Source organism: Poecilia mexicana, unplaced genomic scaffold, assembly GCF_051168715.1.
Source record: "Poecilia mexicana isolate PSO_F unplaced genomic scaffold, ASM5116871v1 scaffold_23, whole genome shotgun sequence".
Taxonomy (NCBI): domain Eukaryota; kingdom Metazoa; phylum Chordata; class Actinopteri; order Cyprinodontiformes; family Poeciliidae; genus Poecilia; species Poecilia mexicana.
In genome coordinates this window covers 4039409-4060402 of record NW_028263392.1, presented here as the reverse complement: position 1 = coordinate 4060402, position 20994 = coordinate 4039409, and the positions used below count along the sequence as shown (strand labels likewise).

Below are 20994 nucleotides of genomic sequence, written 5' to 3'. Positions count from 1 at the left end.
CTGCGCTGCTTTCGTCACCTATCTTGCTGTACGTCAGAGAGCTGAAAAAGAAAGCGAGTACTCACTCTGTCATTAAATTACAGTTCTCGTTTTTAAGTGTTAGTACATATCAAAATACAAGTCATTATTCGTAAAACTTTTGATGGAGAAAAATCTTACAATGAAAAGGAACACTAGACATGTTATTCGTTATGTACTGTGGAACAGAATGTAGTAAGAGAAAATTGTGGATTTATTTATGTAGTACAGTTGTTAGTAAAGTGTTGTTATATATTATTGCTACATAATAATACTTATTATAACGACAATACAAATATACTAATTATTAATAACTACAATAGATAAAATACAAAGTAAGTCATCTCTGATATATTCTAATTTATCAAATGGCTAAATGGCTCTGTACATAGCTAGTGATTATATATATATATATATATATATATATATATATATATATATATATATATATATATATATATATATATATATATATATATATATATATCAGATTACTATTAACAGCAAAACAATCATATAATAATAATAGTAGTAATAATAATAATAATAATAATCATAATCATAATCATAATAAAGTTATACTTTTGTTTTTCCAGGTCTGGACTGAAAACAGCGCATGCGTCCTCAACCCGCGCCCGTTCAACTTCCGACCGGAAGGGGTTAGGAAATTTGTTGACGGAGTAACTCCTCTCTCAAGCGCTTCCTATCTCTGGCTAATCATGAGTAGTAGCAGTCAGTTGCCTACAGTCCGGGAAGAACGTCCCTCTAGTTAATGTACAACCACAGAGGTCACTTCATAAACTGTTCTCCTTCAACCGGTAGCATCCCCACAGGAGGAAGACGGAGGTAAGAACCAAGCTCTCTAGCATCTTCATGTTAGCTGAAATGTGAAGGTTAAAAGTAAACTCTTTTCTTCTCACTGAGGGGTAGGAGCTAGTTCAGCTGAGGTCATGTCCACACCTGTAAGCGCGAGTATCAACGTGGCGAAATTGTTTAGAATTACGCGCATATGAGTCCCCTCAGTGACATGACAGTGAGCATTAAAAATAGTAATTGAGAGAGAATAAGTTCCTAGCTCTTAGTTGTTGGCGCGAACCACAAAACAACAAGCCGGCTCTGCCGTCATATGCAGTAAAAACTATAAACTGTAAAGTAAAAAAAAAAAAAAATCTCTTCTAATGCACGTTTAATATGTCTGGAAACCATGAAACCTAGTAGCATCATAACATATTACTGTCTTTTTTCCCTTTTTTTCTTTTACATCATAACCTCGCCCTGTAAGCACATCTATAAATATTAAGCTGTCAGATTTCCCACTACTGTTGCTTTGCTAATACACTGGACTTAAATTTGTCTTATCTGTGCGGATCAGGGAATCTAACGGCTTGCCTTTCCTTTTATTGGCCACTCCTTCTAATTTTTTATCTTCTCATGATGACTTTCAGAACTGAAGATCCCAGTTAAAGGAATGAAGATCTTCCAGTTCAGAGCAATGACAGAGAAGAACAAACTGGAAAGTTAAAAAAAAAAAAAAAAAGAACAGTGACTTCCTCTGTGCTGAATAAGCCAGCCCTTCACTTTCCATGGAGCCTGAAGAGGCGTCAGCTCAGGAGGATGGAGGCTCCAGGCTGATGCTCCGGGTTGAGCGTCCAGTCTATGATGAGGAGTTCCTCGGGACTCAGCTCCTCCATCGCAAACAGAGCTCCACCTCCTTCCGTCAAAAACTCTCTGACAAATTCAGGTGAGTCCAGCCTCTCAAAATGTGATTTTTCAACCAGCAGTCTTATCCCAGGACTTAATACCAATGATTGCAGCGGTGTTGTAAATCTTTTGTATTTAATTTCTTTTAGTAACTGAGCATTTTTAAGATATATCTTCATAGAAAGGTTCATATTTTTAATCAAAAACAATACAGTGTAAAAGTAGTTGTTTGCTTACAGACTTTTTCTGTTTTTGCTTTTAACTCTTAAACATTTCCAACTTAAGCATTAAATATCCAGAGAAAATACAAATAGCAGTGTCTAAAATGTAGATTTTTTTTTTAATTAAATGAAAATATATTTCTGAACCAACTTGGCCCTGCGTGACAATTTAATTCCCTCTCAGAGGACATTGCTGTCACTTTGTGACCTTAAATTCAAACACATTTTGGGTTTTCCAGCGGGACAACGATGTAATCTGCACACCAGCAAGCAAGCCCACTTCTGGTTGGCTCAGAAGTGGGCTGAATTCACAGTCTTGAATTCAATCTGAGTCTGTTTCAAGTCTGCAAACAGGCTGTTCATTCTTATAAACCTTCCAATATTAAAATGAATTCGATCTGAAACAACAATGCGACATAAAGTGGAAGAAGTAAACTCTTTCACACGCACAATAAACATATTCTAATTTTTAAAGAAGCCCAAATTAAACTCTTATTTTTATTGATTTTGATTCTGATCTGCATACAAACCAGTTGAATCTTGTGGAAACAAGATTCTAATGTCTAAATAAACTTTCTAAAAATTCATAACGTTAATTTCCTCCAGGTGAGTCCAATTGAGATTACGTCTTATCTTCAAGATATAAGGACAAGTTGTTGCAAAAAACAACTTGTCCTTATACATATACATATCAGCGTATTATGCTGGGAAGATTCAATCATCAAAAGCAGGATAAAATTTTATTGTGTTAAACAATAATAGTGATAATAGATGCTTATCTAAGCATCTATTATCAACCAACTTGGTTTTATGCCTCATTAAAACCAAGTTGGACAACTTGAGAATACTTGCAAAACGTTCCAAGTAGGTGAAACATCTCTAAAAAACCTCAATTAGACCGATCTTGCTCATCCTTTTCTCTGTGTCTCTGGACAAAGAGTGGACATTGGTAATGTAACCAGTTTTCTTCATTACGCCACGTGCTGGTGTGACGTTGGGAAAAGATGTTTAGCCACATAAAAAGTCAAGTCACACTGTTGACAGAAGGAACAGCCTCTGCAAATAAGCCAATGCCGCTATCAGGTGAATGGAATGCTACGTGTGTTTTCTGTGAAATGTTGACGAGTTGCTGTTTCCAACTGTGCAGAGATGATTGTGTGGAGTTCTAATACTGCCGGCTTTATATATGTGTTAAAAAATGAGAGGAAGAGAGAGCAGTCGTTTGTTTACCAAGTGGTTTGGTTTGTGGTTGGTGTGTGGCCACAAAATCAGTCTGTTGGTTCTTCAAAGGTCATTCTGTTTTTTTGGTTGTTGTTGTTGTTGTTTGTTTTTTTAACTTATGCATATGACACTCATTATTTCAAAGTCAGAATGAATTGCTTTTTTTTTTTTTAAGATTTAAGTTTGCTTCTTTAGGTAAACGATGATGTGCAGACTGATAGTTGTAGAGGACGTACGTACAGTGCTATCTAAACTTTGTTTCCTCGGTTATGGTTTGTAAATTATTATTGTTTAAATTATTGACTGGAAACTAGCTATGCAAACAGATGTGGAGCTGTGGGGAGAAAGTAATTACTGAACTTAATAACTGCTTGTTCCACTCCTGACAACAACAACTGCTGTTTAGTGTTTGAGATAACTTCCAGTGAGTCCCAGAGGAGGAGTTTTGGACTATTCTTTTTGGTAGATTTGTTTTAATTCAGCCACAGAGTAACGGGGTTCAAGCAAGATCTGGGCACAGACTAAAAGTTTCTCTTTTGTCTCGTCAATCTAAAGAATATCTGACCCGATGTCTCAGGGATCGCTGGGATGTTTTTTTTTTTTGGCAAAAGTGAAACGGGTCTTTGCATTGATTTTTTTGCGCTGGGAACTTTCTTATGGAGCCTTTTTTGCCGAGGCTCTCGTTCTTATTGTTGTCTAATGAACTCTGACCTCTAATTCCAGGTTCTTTTGTACCCTCCTAGAAAGGTCGCTGATGTCCTCTTGGAATGATTTAGATGATTTAGGTTGATCAGTCAATTTTGAGGAGATGTTCATGGCGTTGTTTCTCATTTAGTCAGGTTGCGATGTGATGCTTTTTGAGGTCTTTTTGCTTTAAGCCTGTCTTTATGAGCACTAAATCAATGATAAATTATAAATGAAAACTAGTTAGATCATTTCCATTTGCATGACTGTTTGTTTCTCTCGTGTCTCTCTCTGTCTCCACCAAAGAGTGGATGACAAAAAGCTTCAGTCTAGTCTCAACCGGATCCTTTTTTGAAACATGAATGTCCGTCTTGTTTTGCAGGTGTTCGTCTGAGAGGGCCAAAGCAGCAGCTCTGAGTTTCCTGCCCATCCTGACATGGCTGCCGTCCTACCCGGTGAAGCAGTACCTTATGTCCGACGTGATCTCTGGTCTCAGTACAGCAGTTGTGCAGCTCCCGCAAGGTCAGCACCCCGCGGTTCGCCGAGCGCCACATTTTATACGTCAGACATCTGGAGCTGTTTTGGTGTGAAAACACAGTGAAAACCCCAGCTGCAGAACACTCAAGGAGTTTTGTTTTTGACTCCACGCTGTCTTTGTTTTTTCACTCTCTGCGGGTTGGACGATGTGAACCAATCGCTTGGCTTCCTGGTCTTTGTGTTGAAACCTTTGATTTTTCTCTCTGCTCCGCAGGCCTGGCCTATGCTCTCCTCGCTGCGGTGCCTCCAGTTTATGGCCTTTACTCCTCGTTCTACCCCGTTCTGCTGTACACCTTCTTTGGCACGTCCAGGCATGTGTCCATAGGTAAGATGTCTTACGTGGAGCCTTTCCTGCTGAGTCATAAATCTGAGCTGCGTTGCGAAATACAAAGCTCTGTCGGATTGTCAACACACAGTCGTGCATTTTTTCCACTGGTGCTTAGAACCTTGAATCTGTGACAAATTGAATAAGATGACATTAACACCATTTTTAGTTTCGATGGCAACAGTTTGCATGGAGGTCCAAAACTTGACCTCCGTGCAAATGCTTAAAATGCACCAATCAATTTCTAAAAGTGCAACTTTATCCCATGTTTTATAATTTAACATTCATTTTCATTTATTTATTTTTTTTCAGTTTACCTCCAACAAATTTTTAGTTTTGAGCACATGATCTAATTTCTGCTGTATTAAAAAAAATGGTTGTTTTTACTTTTACTTATAGATGCATTAACAGAATCAACTATTTAAATTCAGTTCTGTGTTGTCGGTTTTGGAGATGGTGTAATTTTTTCCATTGAAATAAAACCGGACAGGCAATTTATGTGTAGTTTTTTGGTTTATTCAAAACTTAATTATGAATTTTCATACTTCGCTTAAAACTCTCCCATGTACAATTCTTAGCATGCTCCCATTAGGAACGTAGAATCTTGACTATGTCGTCATGTCCATTTATTAGCTTGTATTAAATCTAAATAATAACACAATATCTCACCGTCCATTTCCCCTCTTTACATTTACCATTTCAACAACAATAAAGCTTTCTCAGTTGTTGTAGCAGTTGCCTCAATTTGGGCAAAAATGCATAATGGTTAACTGGACTTCATCTTTGGTGAAATGGTTCTTGGAAAAGAGAGTCTTGTGGTTTATTAGTTTCATGTTGTTTGGCAGGCTTCCTAACCTAATTTAATGCAAGGTGCTGGTAGATGAAAGCTGTGCTCTGGTAGGGAGCTTGATGTTCTGCAGACTGGGTGTCGTTCATAGATTATATGATAAAAGATGAGGAAGAAATGTTTCTGTTCTACCGCAACTGTTGTGCCCACAGATGATGTAACCGGCGCTATTGTATCTCATTGACCACAACTTGCCACTTGTCTCTTCTTCCTGTCTGTGCAAAGTGGCACAGAGTCGTCTCACCACGTCTGTTGACGAATGAGGGCAGTAACCTCGTTTTGAGTGAAACAAGTCGACTGTAACGCTGCTGTGAATTCACAACAGGAAGCGAGCGACCTCGCTGTGAAATGGCGCCTGCCCAAAGTTTCCGCTGATGAGCAGCATGACGCAGTCATAACGATACCTCTAAATCTGGAAGACGTCGAGAGGGGAATGACTGGGCAGTGGTCCAAGAGCTGGGCCGGGTGGCCTCCACTCTGAAAAGTTGTGTTAGTTTAACCCCGTTAGCTGGCGTTGGAAAGGCCATGCAGCTCCAGGCATGAAAAGAAGTGGAGCTGAGGTGAAGCACGTTCCCGACTGTTTGGGTCTGTGTGAACGTCGGCTCTGATAACAGACTGGGCTGGTGATAAGGAAAGAACATTTTTGCATAATCTGTCTTTGCAAAACCTTTCGGAGACTTTCACAGTTGTGAAGGTCTTAAGCAGTGCTGCACAAAATTATTCATACTCATATTTTCCCTCATTCTGCCATAATTTACCATATTTTTTTAGATCATATTTAAATTATTTACATTATGACACTTATGTATATATATTTTTCATATTTCATATATGTATATATATATATATATATATATATTTCTCAAATTTCAGTCTATTAGAATTTTATGTAAATATGAAAGAGACGTATTTACATAAAATTATTTTTAATTTTTAAGCAAATTATAAGTTTTTTTAAAAATAAAAATTGCTATTAATTTACATTAAAGATGCAGAGTTGCCATTTTTGGCAAATTAAATTATTTAAAAAAAAAAAAAGGTTGGGGGCTTGTACACCAATAGGGTATAGTCGGGATCAATCAAGATCATTTATTGATTCCCACAGGGAAATTATTTTGGCCAAGTAACATAAATTCAATTAAAAGTATACTTAGATCAAATAAAGTAAGTAAAATAGAATGTATCTCAATATCCAGTCAGCCAAAGTATCAACTGTGCATTACGCCACTGACGGTACAATGCAGTCCAGTCCAGGTAGGACGACAGTTGTGAGGATAAATTGAATCACGAAGCGCTCAGTCCTGCAGCCTATTAATGACCTTTGGGTGCAGCTGCTCCGTCGCCCAGCCAGGATGGAGTGAAGGAGGTGAATGTTACGGATCGGGTCGCTCTGTGCCTTCCTCCAGTCCAGGCTCCTCACTACGAACAAACCAGCCCTGCAGATTATTTTGTCCAGATGCTTCTTGTTCTTCCCCAGCAGACAACGGGATACAGGACAGCACTCCCAAACACCCGACATGTCAAACATGTGAAAGAGCATTTCGAAATGCATTGTAAGATTTTATCCTGCGAAGAAAGTGTGGAGGTCTCCATCTATTTAATGTTTCACTATACTCTTTCAAGGGCGAGGCTTGGAATAACGGTGGCCACGTGTTCAAACCTGGAGGGAGGTTTGCCATTTTCACAAAGGCACCTCTGAAATAACCCCAACAGTACGGATATGGCTAGACTGTATAAAAATGCTGCTTATTAACTTGAAAAGTTGCCTTGGTTATACAGAACAGTAATTAAAAACTATTTCAAAATTGCACTGTTTATAACGCGGGCAAATAAAGTCAAAAACACAATGTCAGCTCTTTGAAAGTGTAAATAAGACTTTATTTACACTTTACTACTGGTTATTGGTAAAGTATGGCACTTGTAGATCTGACAATTTATAGCACAAAAACTTGACATTTTGAAGTTTATTCGTAAGTTTTGCACACACCTCCAGTTTTATTGCATCAGATGCAACTCCAGCTGACAAAATAGACTGACTTAAACATAAACCATGCAGTAAGTTGCAGGTTATCAAATGTTGCAGTTCATTCAAAGCACGTGTCCCCAAACATTAGCTTATAAGGACAAACAATTTGTTTTTAATTCAAGTTCAAAGGTCATATTTGTACTTTTGTTCATAAGCCACACCCACTTTGTTGATTCGTCACCATGTTAAGGACTTTACCTCACTGTACAGTGAAATTGTGATACAAATAGTGTGCTAAGGCTTTTGTAGCATTTGGGTAACGTTTTCTGCACGTCTTTGTTCCATTTGAGGCTAATTTATTCTTTCAGCGTTTGAAGACCTCACCCTGTTGTTCCCTTTAGTAAATGTTTCTCCTTGTTTAAATTAAAACTGGTCCTCAACACGACTTGTGGCCTTTCCACACAGCTTGGTTCCTCTCTGCGGGACGCTCAGCTCAAACTACCACAGTCTGGTCCAAGTAACAAGACATGGAGGATGAATTACAGAAGATGCCTTTTATTAAAGTGTTGCATTTCTGACCTGCAGGCACCTTTGCGGTGGTAAGCCTGATGATTGGTGGAGCTGTAGTGAGGGAAGTTCCTGACAACATGGTTATTGGCCCCACCAATGTCACCAATTCGTCTTTGGCCAACGAGGATCTCAGTCCCATCGATGCCAGGAAAGTCCAGGTGGCCGTTGTGCTCACCACCATGGTGGGGATCATCCAGGTCAGTCTAGCGAGAACTCGTCAGAAGGAGGGGGCGGGGTTTCTGTTGTTTAGGGAGAGAAATGTTTTTCCCACGCTCAAAAAAACGTGTGTTTACCCAAAGCAGCAGGCTTAATCGTTCTGGACGCATCACATTGACGTGAATGTTTTCATTTCAAACACAGCCCTTTCCTTTCTATCTCTTGACTTGTTTCCCTTTTTCCTCCAGTTTGTATTCGGTCTTCTCAGGTTTGGCTTTGTGGCCATCTACCTCACAGAGCCTCTGGTGCGAGGCTTTACCACAGCAGCTGCCGTGCACGTCGTCATCTCCCAGCTGAAGTACTTACTGGGAGTGAAAACAGAGCGTTTCTCCGGGCCTCTCTCTGCTGTTTACGTGAGTCTGACAGGAAAAAACGTGTCTTCCGTTCAATTAAATACGCGTGCATGTCTTGCTGCATTGTCGCTCTTTTCTGTTTCTGCAGAGCGTTAACGAGGTATTTAGTAAAATCAAACAGACAAACATTCCCAGTTTCCTCCTGGGCCTTACTTGCACCGTGTTTCTGTACGGGATCAAAGTCCTCAATGAGCGCTTCAAGCAGAATCTGCCTGTTCCCATTCCTGGAGAGATCATTGTGGTTATTGTGTCCACCGGGGTCTCTTATGGAATACCCCTTGAAAAATACAATGTGTCTATTGTCGGGTACATACCATCAGGGTAAGCTAGACTTCAAATGGAACTCACAAATATTTACACACCCGGTGGGATGTGCTGTGAGAGTTTGCTTGTGTTCTCAGGCTCCTCGCTCCTGCTGTCCCAGATTTCTCCCTGGCGCTAAATTTGATCCCGGATGCGTTCGCTGTAGCAATTGTAGGATTCTCCATGAGCATCTCTCTTTCTAAGACCTTTGCCTTGAAGCATGGTTACAGCGTGGACGGCAACCAGGTGAGGAGAGGGTGACGAACAAAACACCGGTCATATTGGATCGTGATACTTCTGATTTTCAACTTCGTGTGTGTGTATTGCACAAAGAGTGATAAATTTCAAGTGTTTAATTCAGTTAATCTTGATTATTGCTTCTATGTTATGAAAATCTAAGTCAATTTGCCTATAAATAAATTAAATGACTGGGTGTCTGCACATCCTTAAAAAGTCTTAAATATATGTGTCTAAAGTTAAGGCCTTAAAATGTCCTAAATTAATTTTTAAAAAGCACCCAGATACAAACCACTCTCCTTTTAGATTACCGCTGTGAAGTGTTATTATAGTCTATGCTTAACAATCTCCAGTCCTGACATCGAACAGATAACCGTTTAAAATCTGACTGCCGATCCGTCTTCTATTTTTCCTGTCTTCTGTCAGGAGCTGATCGCACTCGGCCTCTGCAACTTCTTGAGCTCCTTCTTCCACACCTTCGCCATCACCTGCTCAATGTCCAGGAGTTTGGTGCAGGAGAGCACAGGAGGAAAGACACAGGTGAGATGAAACGCTCCCACGCACAGGAGCCTTAAGGCTATCTCAGCTATATTGGTGCCATAAATCCATTAGAAGTGCAAGAGATAACGCTCACAAAGCTTTTCCTGTGTTTTTGCTCAGATCGCAGGACTGCTGGCTTCTCTCATGGTGCTGCTGGTCGTGTTGGTCATCGGTTTCGTCTTCCAGCCGCTCCCTCAGGTACGTGAAGTCGTTACAGGCGGGTTACCTTGACAGGTTTCTGAGCTGAATGACTTTGATCTCTTTTTTTTTTTTTTTTTGTTGTCTTTTCTTTTCAGACCGCACTGGCAGCTATCATCATAGTCAACCTGGTGGGGATGTTCAAGCAGTTCCAAGATATTCCCCCTCTATGGAGGACCAGCAAGATTGAACTGGTAAGCTTTTAAGTTGCTTTCAGATAATAATAAAAAAAAATAATTAGTTTTTAAATCAGCACAGCTGACTAGAGGCATATTTCTAGCAGGTTGACGTGAGTCTGAGGCTGTTCTTCATCATTAATATCCTCTGGTTTTAGTTTTTATTTCCATGTAGGGCGAGGCCTAGCTGCAGTACAGACGCACAATTTGACTTTTATGTGCGGCAAAGGATCGGTTCACTTTGAGAGAGGAAAAGATAAGACGCCGCCTGTTGTTCTCCTTTCATGCTAGACACACAGCCACTGTTACTTTCTATTTGAAAATGGCCCACAAAGTGCTGGTAGCACTTCCTCTTCGTATTTGTTTCCATGACAACATATCTCCACTCTAATCCTTCCTAATAATCCCTGTTCAGATGGATGGTTCTTCCCCCTTTTTCAGCACAGATGGAAGGACACTGATCATGATCATGTCAATTATGGAGCTCATCACGGCTCAGTTTCCCAACACCAGCTCTGGCAGATTGCTTGTAGATCTTTCAGAGACACCATTAAACTTAATATAATTATGTTGTTCAAAACCAATTATTGGTCACACCGTTATAAATAAGAGTACTGCAACACAGTCTGTGCTGACAGAAAGTCTGGAATAAGCCTGACTTGTGTATTTGTTAAGAAAACAGTTTTACGACGAGGACAAGTCATATTCTACTGGAGAGGAGTAGTGGAAATTACTTTGACTTGGCAGCTGTCCTGCAGTCGGTTGTCTGCAGGACGCAATTTGCAATTTGGGTTTTGATTAGCTGTAAACGATAATCATGAAAGTTAAAGCAAACACTTGATGCACCTTTAACGAGAGCCACTTCTTGAACTAAATTACAGACATCAATTACTTTTCTAATGGGGTTCTCATTTGTCAAGATGAACCTGTAATGAGAAACACCAGGTGCTCGATTACTGTTTCTAGTTTCTTTTTGACAAGAAGCAGAAAGAGTGTTTCTTTAGATCTTTTCCCAGCTTTAATTATGCAGTATACTGTTTTTTCCCCCTCAGGCCATTTGGCTGGTCTCCTTCGTAGCGTCTGTGCTGTTGGGTCTGGATTACGGCCTCCTGGCAGCCATCGCCTTCGCCATAATAACTGTCATCTACAGGACACAGAGGTACAGCTCACTGGCTTTTGATATAGTTTAATTTCATTGTGCAGATTAAATACAGAGTGCAGGTTATGTCATCATGACATAATCATAATTTTGTACACAGGGTTTGTACTAATTATGTTGGAGAAGTTTGGTTTGGGCCTGAAATTCATTCTTCATTTTAGAACTTTTTAATTATGTTTAGGTTTCAGTGTGTCTGTGCATCATTTAAAAGTCTTAATCTGTCTCAAATTAAATTAAAATTTCTTAAATTCATTAAATAAAATATAAGTTAGCCTTAACTTACATTTACAGCTAACTTAAATGCCTTAAGTTAGGAATTTTGTTGCGGCAGGACTATTTAGTCCCATATTCTATGTAGCTTTTTTTATATCAGGCAAAAGTATGCGTCGTGAGTCACTCACTGTATTGGGTACCTACCGGTAACAAGATGCTAATACTTGCTCACTAGCTAGCAAGAAAACAAATAAGCCATTAGCAGGTAGAATATGATTAGCCAGCTAGATAGCTACAGAGTTGGGTGTTCTGAAATTCTTTTGTACATCTCTGTCATGAGTTAGGTCTTAAATTTTATTCACAGTCCTCTTTAGGTCTTAAAAAGTCTTAAATCTGAGTTGATGAGTTTGTAGTTCTCCTCGTTTGACATAAAGACGTGTAAAAGCCAATGCTTTCTCTTCACAAGTGTTTTTTATCGTCTTCTAGTCCCAAAAGTTCCATCCTGGGTCACGTTACAGACACAGGACTGTATTATGACGTGAACACATATGAAGAGGTGAGTTTTAGTGGAGGAGAGGTTATGTTGACACAAGCTCCCAACACCCCCGCTCACCCCCCACGTATGTTGGTTTTATTTTGGAATTTGTTTATTCTTGCCAGGCATCTGAATACGAGGGAATTAAGATTTTCCACTCCAACTCCTCCATCTACTTTGCTAACAGCGACCGTTACGTGAACAAACTCAAGGAAAAGGTAATTCAGTCCCTTGACATGCAAATTTGAGCTTCGGGGCGAGTTTACAGATCTCTTCTTTGTATTGTCTGCAGACGGGTGTAAACCCCAAGGAGCTGCAGGCAGCGCAGGAAGCCAAAAGGAAACGGAAGAAAAAAGACAACAAGGAACAAAACTCCTCAATTAAGATTTGTGCAGAGGTGTGTCAGCCCTTCATCTGGTTTCGTTCCTCTTTGTGTGGCTTTGTTGGCAGTGTAAACAACCTGTACAGAATATTCTGCATGTCATTCTGACTCAGGGTTTTATGTGGAACTTCCTTTGAAGGAAATACTAGTTTAAGCTTGTCGAGAATTTGACCTTCAACGGCGTTTGTGTGACTTTGAAATGAAAAGCTGGAGTGTGACTCGCGTATAGGGCTGCAACTAATTATTATTTTAAAAATGGCACAATCTGCAGATTTTTTAATTTCAGCCTTTTTCCTAAATACAATGTTAGAAATGCAAATAAACAAATAATTCATTATCTTTTTAAAATACAAAAATAAACATTTTAATTGCCTAATTTTTTTTTTTTTTTTTACAGATTTCAGCCAAAATGGCTAAAACTATGCCACTTTAGGAATTTTTGGGTAGAATATATTTACAAAGAGCTGTTTTTTTTTTGTCTTAAAGTCAAAATGTTTATATTTTTTGTACAGTTTTGGCTTATTTGCTATTCTTTCATCAATTGGCCTTTTTTTTTTGTTTGTTTGAGTCTGTATGCACCAATTAACGATTAATCGTTTACTAAGTTACTTGCCGATTATTTGAATAATCAATTCGTCGCATTTAATCATCTAAGCCCTACTCATTTGAACCTTAAGTTTTTTGTTTTATTATTAAACTGATTACAAATTTGCTTCAATTTTGTGACTAAAATCTTCCTTACTGTGACTCGCTTCAGCACAAGGACGCGACAGAGGAGGTCGTGCCTCAGAGCCAGGAGGTGCAGGAGGTGAGGAACGGCGAGTTGGAGGACAAACACAGCGAGCCGACCTCTGAGGCGGCCGTCTTCCTTGAGCCTCTCAGCTCGGTTCATTCCATCATCCTGGACTGGACAGCCGTCAACTTTATTGATTCAGTTGGAGCCAAAGCCATCAAGCAGGTTGTAACTTTTATTTGCTTTGGATCATTTACATTTTTCCTGCTCGACGACTTGTTGTGACAAAGCATCACTTCATGGACAGGGTTGGTTGCAGTTGTGTGTATTGCAATAACAACAAACTGTGTTTGTTTCATTCAGGTCATTAAGGAATATGCTTCAGTTAATGTTCGGGTGGTCATCGCTGGCTGCAACAGTAAGTAATAATAAGGGATTCTCTTTTTACAGCACCTTGTAAAAGTATTCATTCAAATTATTAACAAGCAACGATCAGTCTGCACTGTTAATCAGAATATCCCATTCAGTCGATGTTTGAACGTAGGATTATTCAAGTTATATGGTGGCATAATACAGTCCAACAATTTCTAAAGACAAATGGACACATCTGATTGTGATGCTATTAGATATGGGGCTCTGCAGGGATCGTTATTGGGATTAGGGATGCACATTATATCAGGATCAACATCGGTATCGGTCCAATAAGTAAAACAGATCGTAATCTCCATCTTGTTGCTGTCTCTGTTTCAGTTGGAGTGAGAGGATTATAAGCAGATAAACAATGTAGCTGGTGTGGTCGCTTTTACATGGTGTTAAAAGTGTGGGGAAAAGTGTAGCATATCGCTGAATATTAGTTACCGTAACATTTTAGTTTGGCTATGCCCTGATGGATCCATTCTTAATTCTTCTTGAAGGAACCGTTCTGGACGAGCTCAACACGCTGCAGTTTTTCTCAGAGGAACTGTCCACAAACATGGTGTTCCCCTCGGTTCACGATGCAGTCCTGCGTTGTCAGTGCTCCAGCTCCAGGCCACCGGGTGCCTCAAGCGAAGCCTGATCACAGGTTCACGTTCTGAACCCAGAAGGGTCCAATGGGCAGCGACCGTCGGAGCAGTGGACTCATCATTTTAGCAATGGTTCACATTGAACAGTTTTCAATCTTGGTAGCACAGGTAGAGGCGCTTTGTATTCTCAGTAGCTTTGACCATCTCAAATGTGTACGATACTGAGCTTTATTCCTCTGCATCCTCTTAGTGGTCCGCAGATACAGAGTACTCAAAAGTTGCACTTTAACACCTTTCGTAGTTCAGGGCTACTTCAGACTTGCTGCTGTGAGTTTTGTTCAAACGTGAATCCAAAAATCATTTCTGGAGGGGTTTGGTGTGTGGAGTTTGTGAAAATTAGCATCTCGTTGTCTCGCTGATGACGTCCGACGTTACTGATATTGCTGCGATCAATGCGTTTTATTTTGAACATGTTTATCAATGCGTGTTTAAGTTGGAAACTATCAAAGCTTGTCACTTTGTGTAATGTCTGTTACTGCATTGCAAATTTTTGTGCTGGAATATTTTAATGTAATGACTTTTAAAAAAAAAAAAAAAGAGACTTAAATCTGGAATAAACTTTATTTTTATTTGAAAACAAAAAGACTACATGTTGCAACTTTTTTTTTTACGGTGAAATTCCACATCAGAAACACACACACAGTTTCCTCAGTTGTAGGTCATATATCTGGGGGTGGCGCTGAACTTGGCGTAGGATTTGATGACTTTATTCACAGCCTCCAGGAAGTCTTTCTCTGTGGCAATCTTCCTGCGAGCCCTGATGGCGAACATCCCTGCCTCTGTGCACACGCTGCGGATCTCAGCGCCTGACGAAGTAAGAGTGTCAATTAGACAGTGTGTTCTTGGTCTAGCAACAAACCAGTTTCCAGTAGGTAGTATGCGAAATGGTATTAGAGACTGCCTTCTGTTCTGTACCTCAAATTTAAAACCATTTATTATATTTTTATATGTTGCACCTGTGGTTCTATCCTCTTTTCATTAAATGTTCAACTCCTTATCTGTATTTCCCTTCAAAGTAACAACTTTGTTTAAATAAAAGTCGTCAATAGGCAAGTAAACCCACCAACCTACTGTAGTTGGTGTCGCACCAAATGTTACTAACATCAGTGCTAGCAGTAGCAGCGCTGACCGTTCTCTGAGGAGCTTTCGCCACGCCAGGGTATCAAAAGAGTGACATTTCCGGGGTCTGTTTGTGGCTCTTATTAGCAGCTTTGTGCTTTTCACTCTGCATTTTGCTCCCTACGTTCTTACCCCCATAGTGCCAAGCTTTTTGTACAGAATACAAGGGAATATTAGCAGCTAATTAGCGGTAGCAGGCTAGCCGCAACTGCCTCGAGTCAGAACGCAATAAAAATCTGCGCGTGACTCAAACTTATACCTGAGAAATCCCGAGACGGATAAATGTTAATTAGTCACGATAAAAAAAAATTTAAGTATTTAAGGCCAAAATAAAGCTAATGAATTTAAGATATTTTAAGGACGCGAGGCCATCCTGCATAAAGTGAACCAAGGTGCACACATCCGGGACGCCGTTTTGTAATAAGCAAATAATCAATACGCCCGCGCTCTGCAGCTGCAGCCAGTTATTGATTAATGCATGAAGCTCTTCAGTTTGCTTCAGACCTTGAAAACATGTTGCCTGTGCTCCAACTAACAGTACTTTGCATAGTCAAACACCAGACTGGACTGGACTAGTCATGGAAAAAAACAAAGAAAAGGCACCGTTGCTCATTCATCTGAGAAGGTTGATTTCCAACATTGCAAATAAAAACTATTTGCAAAAGAAAACCTACCTCTCCAAGAAAATTACAGTATGACCGGTTTGCAATGTTGCAGCTGCATGAGCTACAACATTCCTGTATTTGATTAGTTTAGCATTTGACAAGGATGAAGAAGCAAAGTCAAATTAATATTACAACATAAAGAACAAATAGAAAGTTTTATAAAAACAGTTAAATTCAGTTAAGTTTCTATGACGTGGTTCTCCGTTAACAGAAACATGTCACTAGACTGCCTCCTACTGCCCACTGACTGACACTACATTTAACTGAACACAGTCATCCTGACATAGTGATTCTGTGTTGGTATTAAATTTACTTGGTATTAAAGGGACAGTATTATTTATTTCCCAGGCACATAGTGCCATTTTATAGCACAATCAAGTAACTATGTTACCATCAGTTGTTATAAAAATGAAGTATATACCAAATATGACTTAAAAGAATTTTGACTTTCCAATTTAACACTTTAAAACTGGACCTCTATAGCTTTATAAAGCCACTACTCTTTCCAACACACAAAACAAGTATGAAATATAACATGACAGACAGCTCAATAAATTAATAATACTCCCCTTCAAGTAAGTTAATAAAAGAGGAGGTATAACAGGAAAAATATGGTGAAAAGTTCTCACTACGCCGCTGGCCTTACCGGTGCTGTTAGGACAGAGGCGAGCCAAGAGCTCAAAGCGAATGTCTCTCTCCACGCTCATAGAGCGGGCATGGATCTTAAATATGTGGGTGCGACCCTGAAACACAGAAAGAAGATTAGTTTCTATGGGAGAGAAAGAGTAACTGAAATCAGCCTGACGGCTTCAGAAAATAAACTCCTAGGCCGTCACCTCCAGGTCAGGCAGGCTGAACTCTATCTTCCTGTCCAGACGTCCAGGCCTCATCAGGGCCGGATCCAGCGTGTCCGGTCTGTTTGTGGCCATCAGCACTTTGATGTTTCCTCGGGGGTCGAAGCCGTCTAACTGGTTGATGAGCTCCAACATGGTCCTCTGGACCTCGTTGTCGCCGCCAGCACCATCGTCAAAACGAGCACCTGGTTGTTTTTACGAAAAAACATCAAAAAAGCATCGTAATTCATCAGAATCTCCTGGACTATAACTCATTTTAACCTGGATGGTCCGAGATTCAAGATCACTTTTGCTAAGGATCAACTGGAACAACAATGCGACTCCACCTCACCTCCAATGGCATCAATTTCATCAAAGAAGATCAAACAGGCCTTCTTGGTCCTGGCCATCTCAAACAGCTCTCGCACCATCCTGGCTCCCTGTCGGGCAAACAAACGCGTTAAAACTTCGCGAAGAACGACGCCTGCATGGGCGGTTTCAGCTTCGGGCCGGCGACCTCACCTCTCCGACGTACTTCTGGACCAGCTCGGAGCCGATGACTCTGATGAAACAGGCGTCGGTGCGGTTGGCGACGGCACGAGCGCACAGGGTCTTCCCGGTGCCGGGGGGCCCGAAGAGCAGCACGCCTTTAGGAGGCTCGATTCCCAGGTTGACAAACCTCTCAGGCTGATGAGAAAGAGGACAAGAAAAGTTATCCAACACCTACTGAAGGAAACCAAAACCCAACATCTTTACATATAGGAAGAATTTTAAAAACCTAAACACAGGGCTGTGGCCAATGTGGTCCCAAATGTGACCTAATTTCTCAATGTTGAGCCTTAAAAAAAGTCCCTGTGGTTTAACTACAGACACACACTAGACCCACATTGTGGTCTAAAACAATAACATTGGAGTTGATTTGACATTTACTATATTGTTTGTTAATCACAATTGTTTTGTGATTTTTTTTTTCTGTGGTGTTTACTTTATTACACCTCTTCCAAAATCTACATATAGAAGAGAAAAAAAAATGACAAAACAACAAGCAGACAGACTGGACATGTAAACATTTTTATTCTTTAAGAACTTCAATATCTTGATTTTTGCTACTCGCCATATCAGACTAACTTATCAGTAAAGGTGGCAGCAGTGTTAGAAGAAAGAAATGCTGCCACCTGCAGGTGGGAGTTAGCAGTAACTTAAAAGCAACACGTTTAACTCAATTATGCATTAGCGTGAAAAATTCAGCGATCTGTTGACTGCGTGTGAATTTAGGTGACTGAAGAATCACAAAAACAAATTTATAACAACAAAATATACCAACAGCTTCAATTTGAAAGATTTGTAGTTCAAACTGATGCCAAGTAACTGAGCCACACGTTTATTGTGAAATTATTTGTAGGTTTAGCCAAATAATTAAGAATGTATATTTTAAAAAAAATTATACTTTTCTCTTGATGTGAAGAAATCTTAATTGTTCCCAGACTAACAAAATGTCTAACTTGAACATTTGTTAACAGACAATAACTCACTCATTGATGCAACTGTTCCAGAATATTGGATGTACTTGGTTATTAAGTCTGATCAGGTCTCTGGCAACATAATAACTGATAAGGAAGTAGTTAATAAATGTAGTTATCAATACTTACATGGAGCAGCGGCGTTTCCACCACTTCTCTCAGCTTCTCGATCTGCTCTTTACATCCTCCCACGTCGCTGTAAGTCACATCAGGCTTCTCCTCCACCTGCAGCAGCACACAGAGTCATCAGAATCACATCACAACAAACTGAAATATTTTCATTGGATGTTTTTCTCATAAAATTATTTGTGAGAGTTCTCCACCTGCATCATAGTGACAGTGGGGTCGATTTTTGGAGGCAGAGGAATGTGGATCTGGTATTTGTTCCTGTCGACCCTAAAGGAAGAGGAGGGATGGGGAATTTTAGCAGGCCTGTTCCAACAGAAATCCCCTTTTTTTTTTGTGACCTGGAGGCATCCAGGCGGCTCCTCACCCGACTCTCATGCCCTCCTCGATGTCGGTTGGAGCCACCTGGTCACTCAGGTCCACCACAAACTTGGCAAACTGCTTCACGTTGATGATGTATTTGGGATCCTCGGAGTCTGCGTTGATGATCTTCGTGCATCTATTTGAAGAAACGTGAAAACAGAGAATTCATCAGGACATTAGCACCTTTGATTTATTTCTTGCACACTTGCAACAACACACTTTAGTGTGGAAGTTGAAACAAATTGACAAAGACCAAGTCATCTGCGATTATTATCCCTACCTTGTTACGAAGTGAAATCAGAGACCTATGTTTACAGATAGTTACTAATGCAAGATGCAAAAGTACATTTAAAACGTGTTTGCTTTGAAATAACAGGAAAACCTTGTTTCACAGTGACCTCTCTCTCTCTATCTCTCTCTCTCTCTCACATACAATATAAATTATTAAAGACCAGTCACAGCATGAAAGCTAGAAAGAAATATTTTGAATTAAAGTTCCTCAAAGGAAATGAAAATCAACCAAACTCTGAATAGACAGGATAAAGCTTTATAGAAACAGTAAAAAAAAAAAAAAAAAAAATTGAGCCATAAAGTTCTGAGTGATGCAGTAGAAATAACCGTGTTATTTTTGTAGTCTTTGTATGTTTCATAACAAATTAAAAACATTCAAACTGAAATTGATTCCTTTAATAATAAAAATAGCTTTTGGAAACATGGATGGGTATTTATAAATGTTATGTGAGGCGAATTGGCAGATCTGATGCTTTAAGATGGTAACACAGAGCTGAACTACCTATAGTGAATCAGTAGTTTATCTCATCATGCCAGAAAAAAAAAAAGACTTTAAATTACAATATTAAAAAACTAAAGCACTGCTAGCTTACCTTGCGACCTGCAGCGGCTGTTCACTCTGAAGAGTCTGTTTGTCAGCAGCCAGATCCCAGAGTGCTGGAGGAGCCAGGCCTGTGTCTGACTCTTTAATGCCTGTCAAATAAGAATTACAAAATTATGATACCACTCATACCCAACAAATGTGGATTTATACGAAACCAGCAGAAATTCTCCTCCTGCACTGTATTAGATTTCTAAGAGGAATTTCTTAAAGTGTAATAATTCTGCATGTTTGCGGCATTTCCAGTGGTGATACACGATATTGTCACCAACATCAGTATTAGACGATACTAGTCATTTTTTTACACATCGGTATAGGCCTGGTAAACGAAACCGGAAAAATATTAAGAACCGATATTGGTTTTTATCTTGTTGCCATTTGTTTCTAGTCTTTTATTTGTTTGTTTTCCTCAACAGTGTCGAAATGGCAGAGAAAAATATACACAATAACTGTAAATGTCGGTTGTAGCCAATAAAAGATCGTTAGTATTTATTTTCCATATGCCATGTGAGTGCCATTACGTACCCGTCAGCTCGTTGATTTTTTTCAGAAGCTGCTGAATGTCATCTTCCACCTGTTTGATCTGTCTGGAGTACGTGCTTTGGCCCTAGATACACACAAACACAGTCAAAACCAGATGGAATCAATACCAAACTGCCTCCAAATGTTACTAAAACCGGTTTAACAACCAACGTTTCAGGTTGTAAATACTTACATATGTTTTGAGCAAAGCGATGTCTCCTTCATCCAGAGCTGTGGTGGTAAATGAAAAACATGAATGAGTTTGCATTCTGACCTCGGCAGCTAGCCGAGTCGCTTTGGTGACAACAGGGAACAGAATTCGTTTCAAATGCAACACTTTTGTTTAATCGGAAAATGTGTCAAAAGGACAATATGATGAAAACGATAATCTTAGCGGAGGCCTGGAATATTTATTTGTTAACAAGCTAAGCTAATGTTGGCTAAACCAGCTATGCCCGAAGCTTCCTTGTTTATTTTAAAAACATGTACACATGTATAAATTAAAAACCTCTGATGGGGGCGTCTTCCTTTTCCTCTTCCTTAATCTTCCTTTGATCATCTCCCAAATAGTCCGGCATATTTTATATAGAAATAAAATGTTTTTGTCAAAGGAAAATGGAACGGCTTCTGCAGCTAAACTGTACAATTACACAGCAGCTTTTAAGTTCCGCTACACACCGGAAATACAAGTCGGACTTATATTGGAGACACTGAATATTTCAGAACCGATTTAGTAACATTATCACCATAACAAA

General features: G+C 39.6%; 2 protein-coding genes across 2 annotated transcripts; one reads left to right on the top strand and one right to left on the bottom strand.

The window, feature by feature from the left end:
• Window positions 1-689: 689 nt before the first annotated feature.
• slc26a5 (solute carrier family 26 member 5) lies at window positions 690-14782 on the top strand. The gene is made up of 18 exons (XM_015006257.2): window positions 690-864; window positions 1464-1759; window positions 4228-4367; window positions 4597-4707; window positions 8106-8287; window positions 8495-8659; window positions 8748-8980; window positions 9061-9208; window positions 9626-9739; window positions 9860-9937; window positions 10036-10131; window positions 11166-11272; window positions 11972-12041; window positions 12146-12238; window positions 12313-12417; window positions 13160-13360; window positions 13499-13553; window positions 14050-14782. The coding sequence occupies exons 2-18, from the start codon at window positions 1602-1604 to the stop codon at window positions 14190-14192; spliced, it is 2199 nt and encodes a 732-aa protein (XP_014861743.2). The 5' UTR covers window positions 690-864; window positions 1464-1601; the 3' UTR covers window positions 14193-14782.
• On the bottom strand, window positions 14747-20929 carry psmc2 (proteasome 26S subunit, ATPase 2). The gene is made up of 12 exons (XM_015006320.2): window positions 20748-20929; window positions 20433-20470; window positions 20243-20324; window positions 19710-19809; window positions 18830-18961; window positions 18660-18732; window positions 18466-18561; window positions 17339-17503; window positions 17169-17256; window positions 16820-17022; window positions 16630-16726; window positions 14747-15005 (listed from the first exon to the last, which is right to left on the bottom strand). Exons 1-12 carry the CDS (start codon window positions 20815-20817, stop codon window positions 14848-14850), a joined length of 1302 nt encoding a protein of 433 aa, XP_014861806.1. The 5' UTR covers window positions 20818-20929; the 3' UTR covers window positions 14747-14847.
• Between the last annotated feature and the right edge of the window lie 65 nt (window positions 20930-20994).

Excerpts from the sequence above, each read along its gene's own strand:
- slc26a5 (XM_015006257.2), top strand. The coding sequence starts at position 1,602 with ATGGAGCCTGAAGAGGCGTCAGCTCAGGAGGATGGAGGCTCCAGGCTG. Across the intron at positions 1,760-4,227 it reads AAACTCTCTGACAAATTCAG|GTGTTCGTCTGAGAGGGCCA; the intron begins GTGAGTCCAGCC and ends CTTGTTTTGCAG. Across the intron at positions 4,368-4,596 it reads AGTTGTGCAGCTCCCGCAAG|GCCTGGCCTATGCTCTCCTC; the intron begins GTCAGCACCCCG and ends TCTGCTCCGCAG.
- psmc2 (XM_015006320.2), bottom strand. The coding sequence starts at position 20,817 with ATGCCGGACTATTTGGGAGATGATCAAAGGAAGATTAAGGAAGAGGAA. Across the intron at positions 20,471-20,747 it reads GGAAGACGCCCCCATCAGAG|CTCTGGATGAAGGAGACATC; the intron begins GTTTTTAATTTA and ends TTACCACCACAG. Across the intron at positions 18,733-18,829 it reads GAGGAGGGCATGAGAGTCGG|GGTCGACAGGAACAAATACC; the intron begins GTGAGGAGCCGC and ends CTCTTCCTTTAG.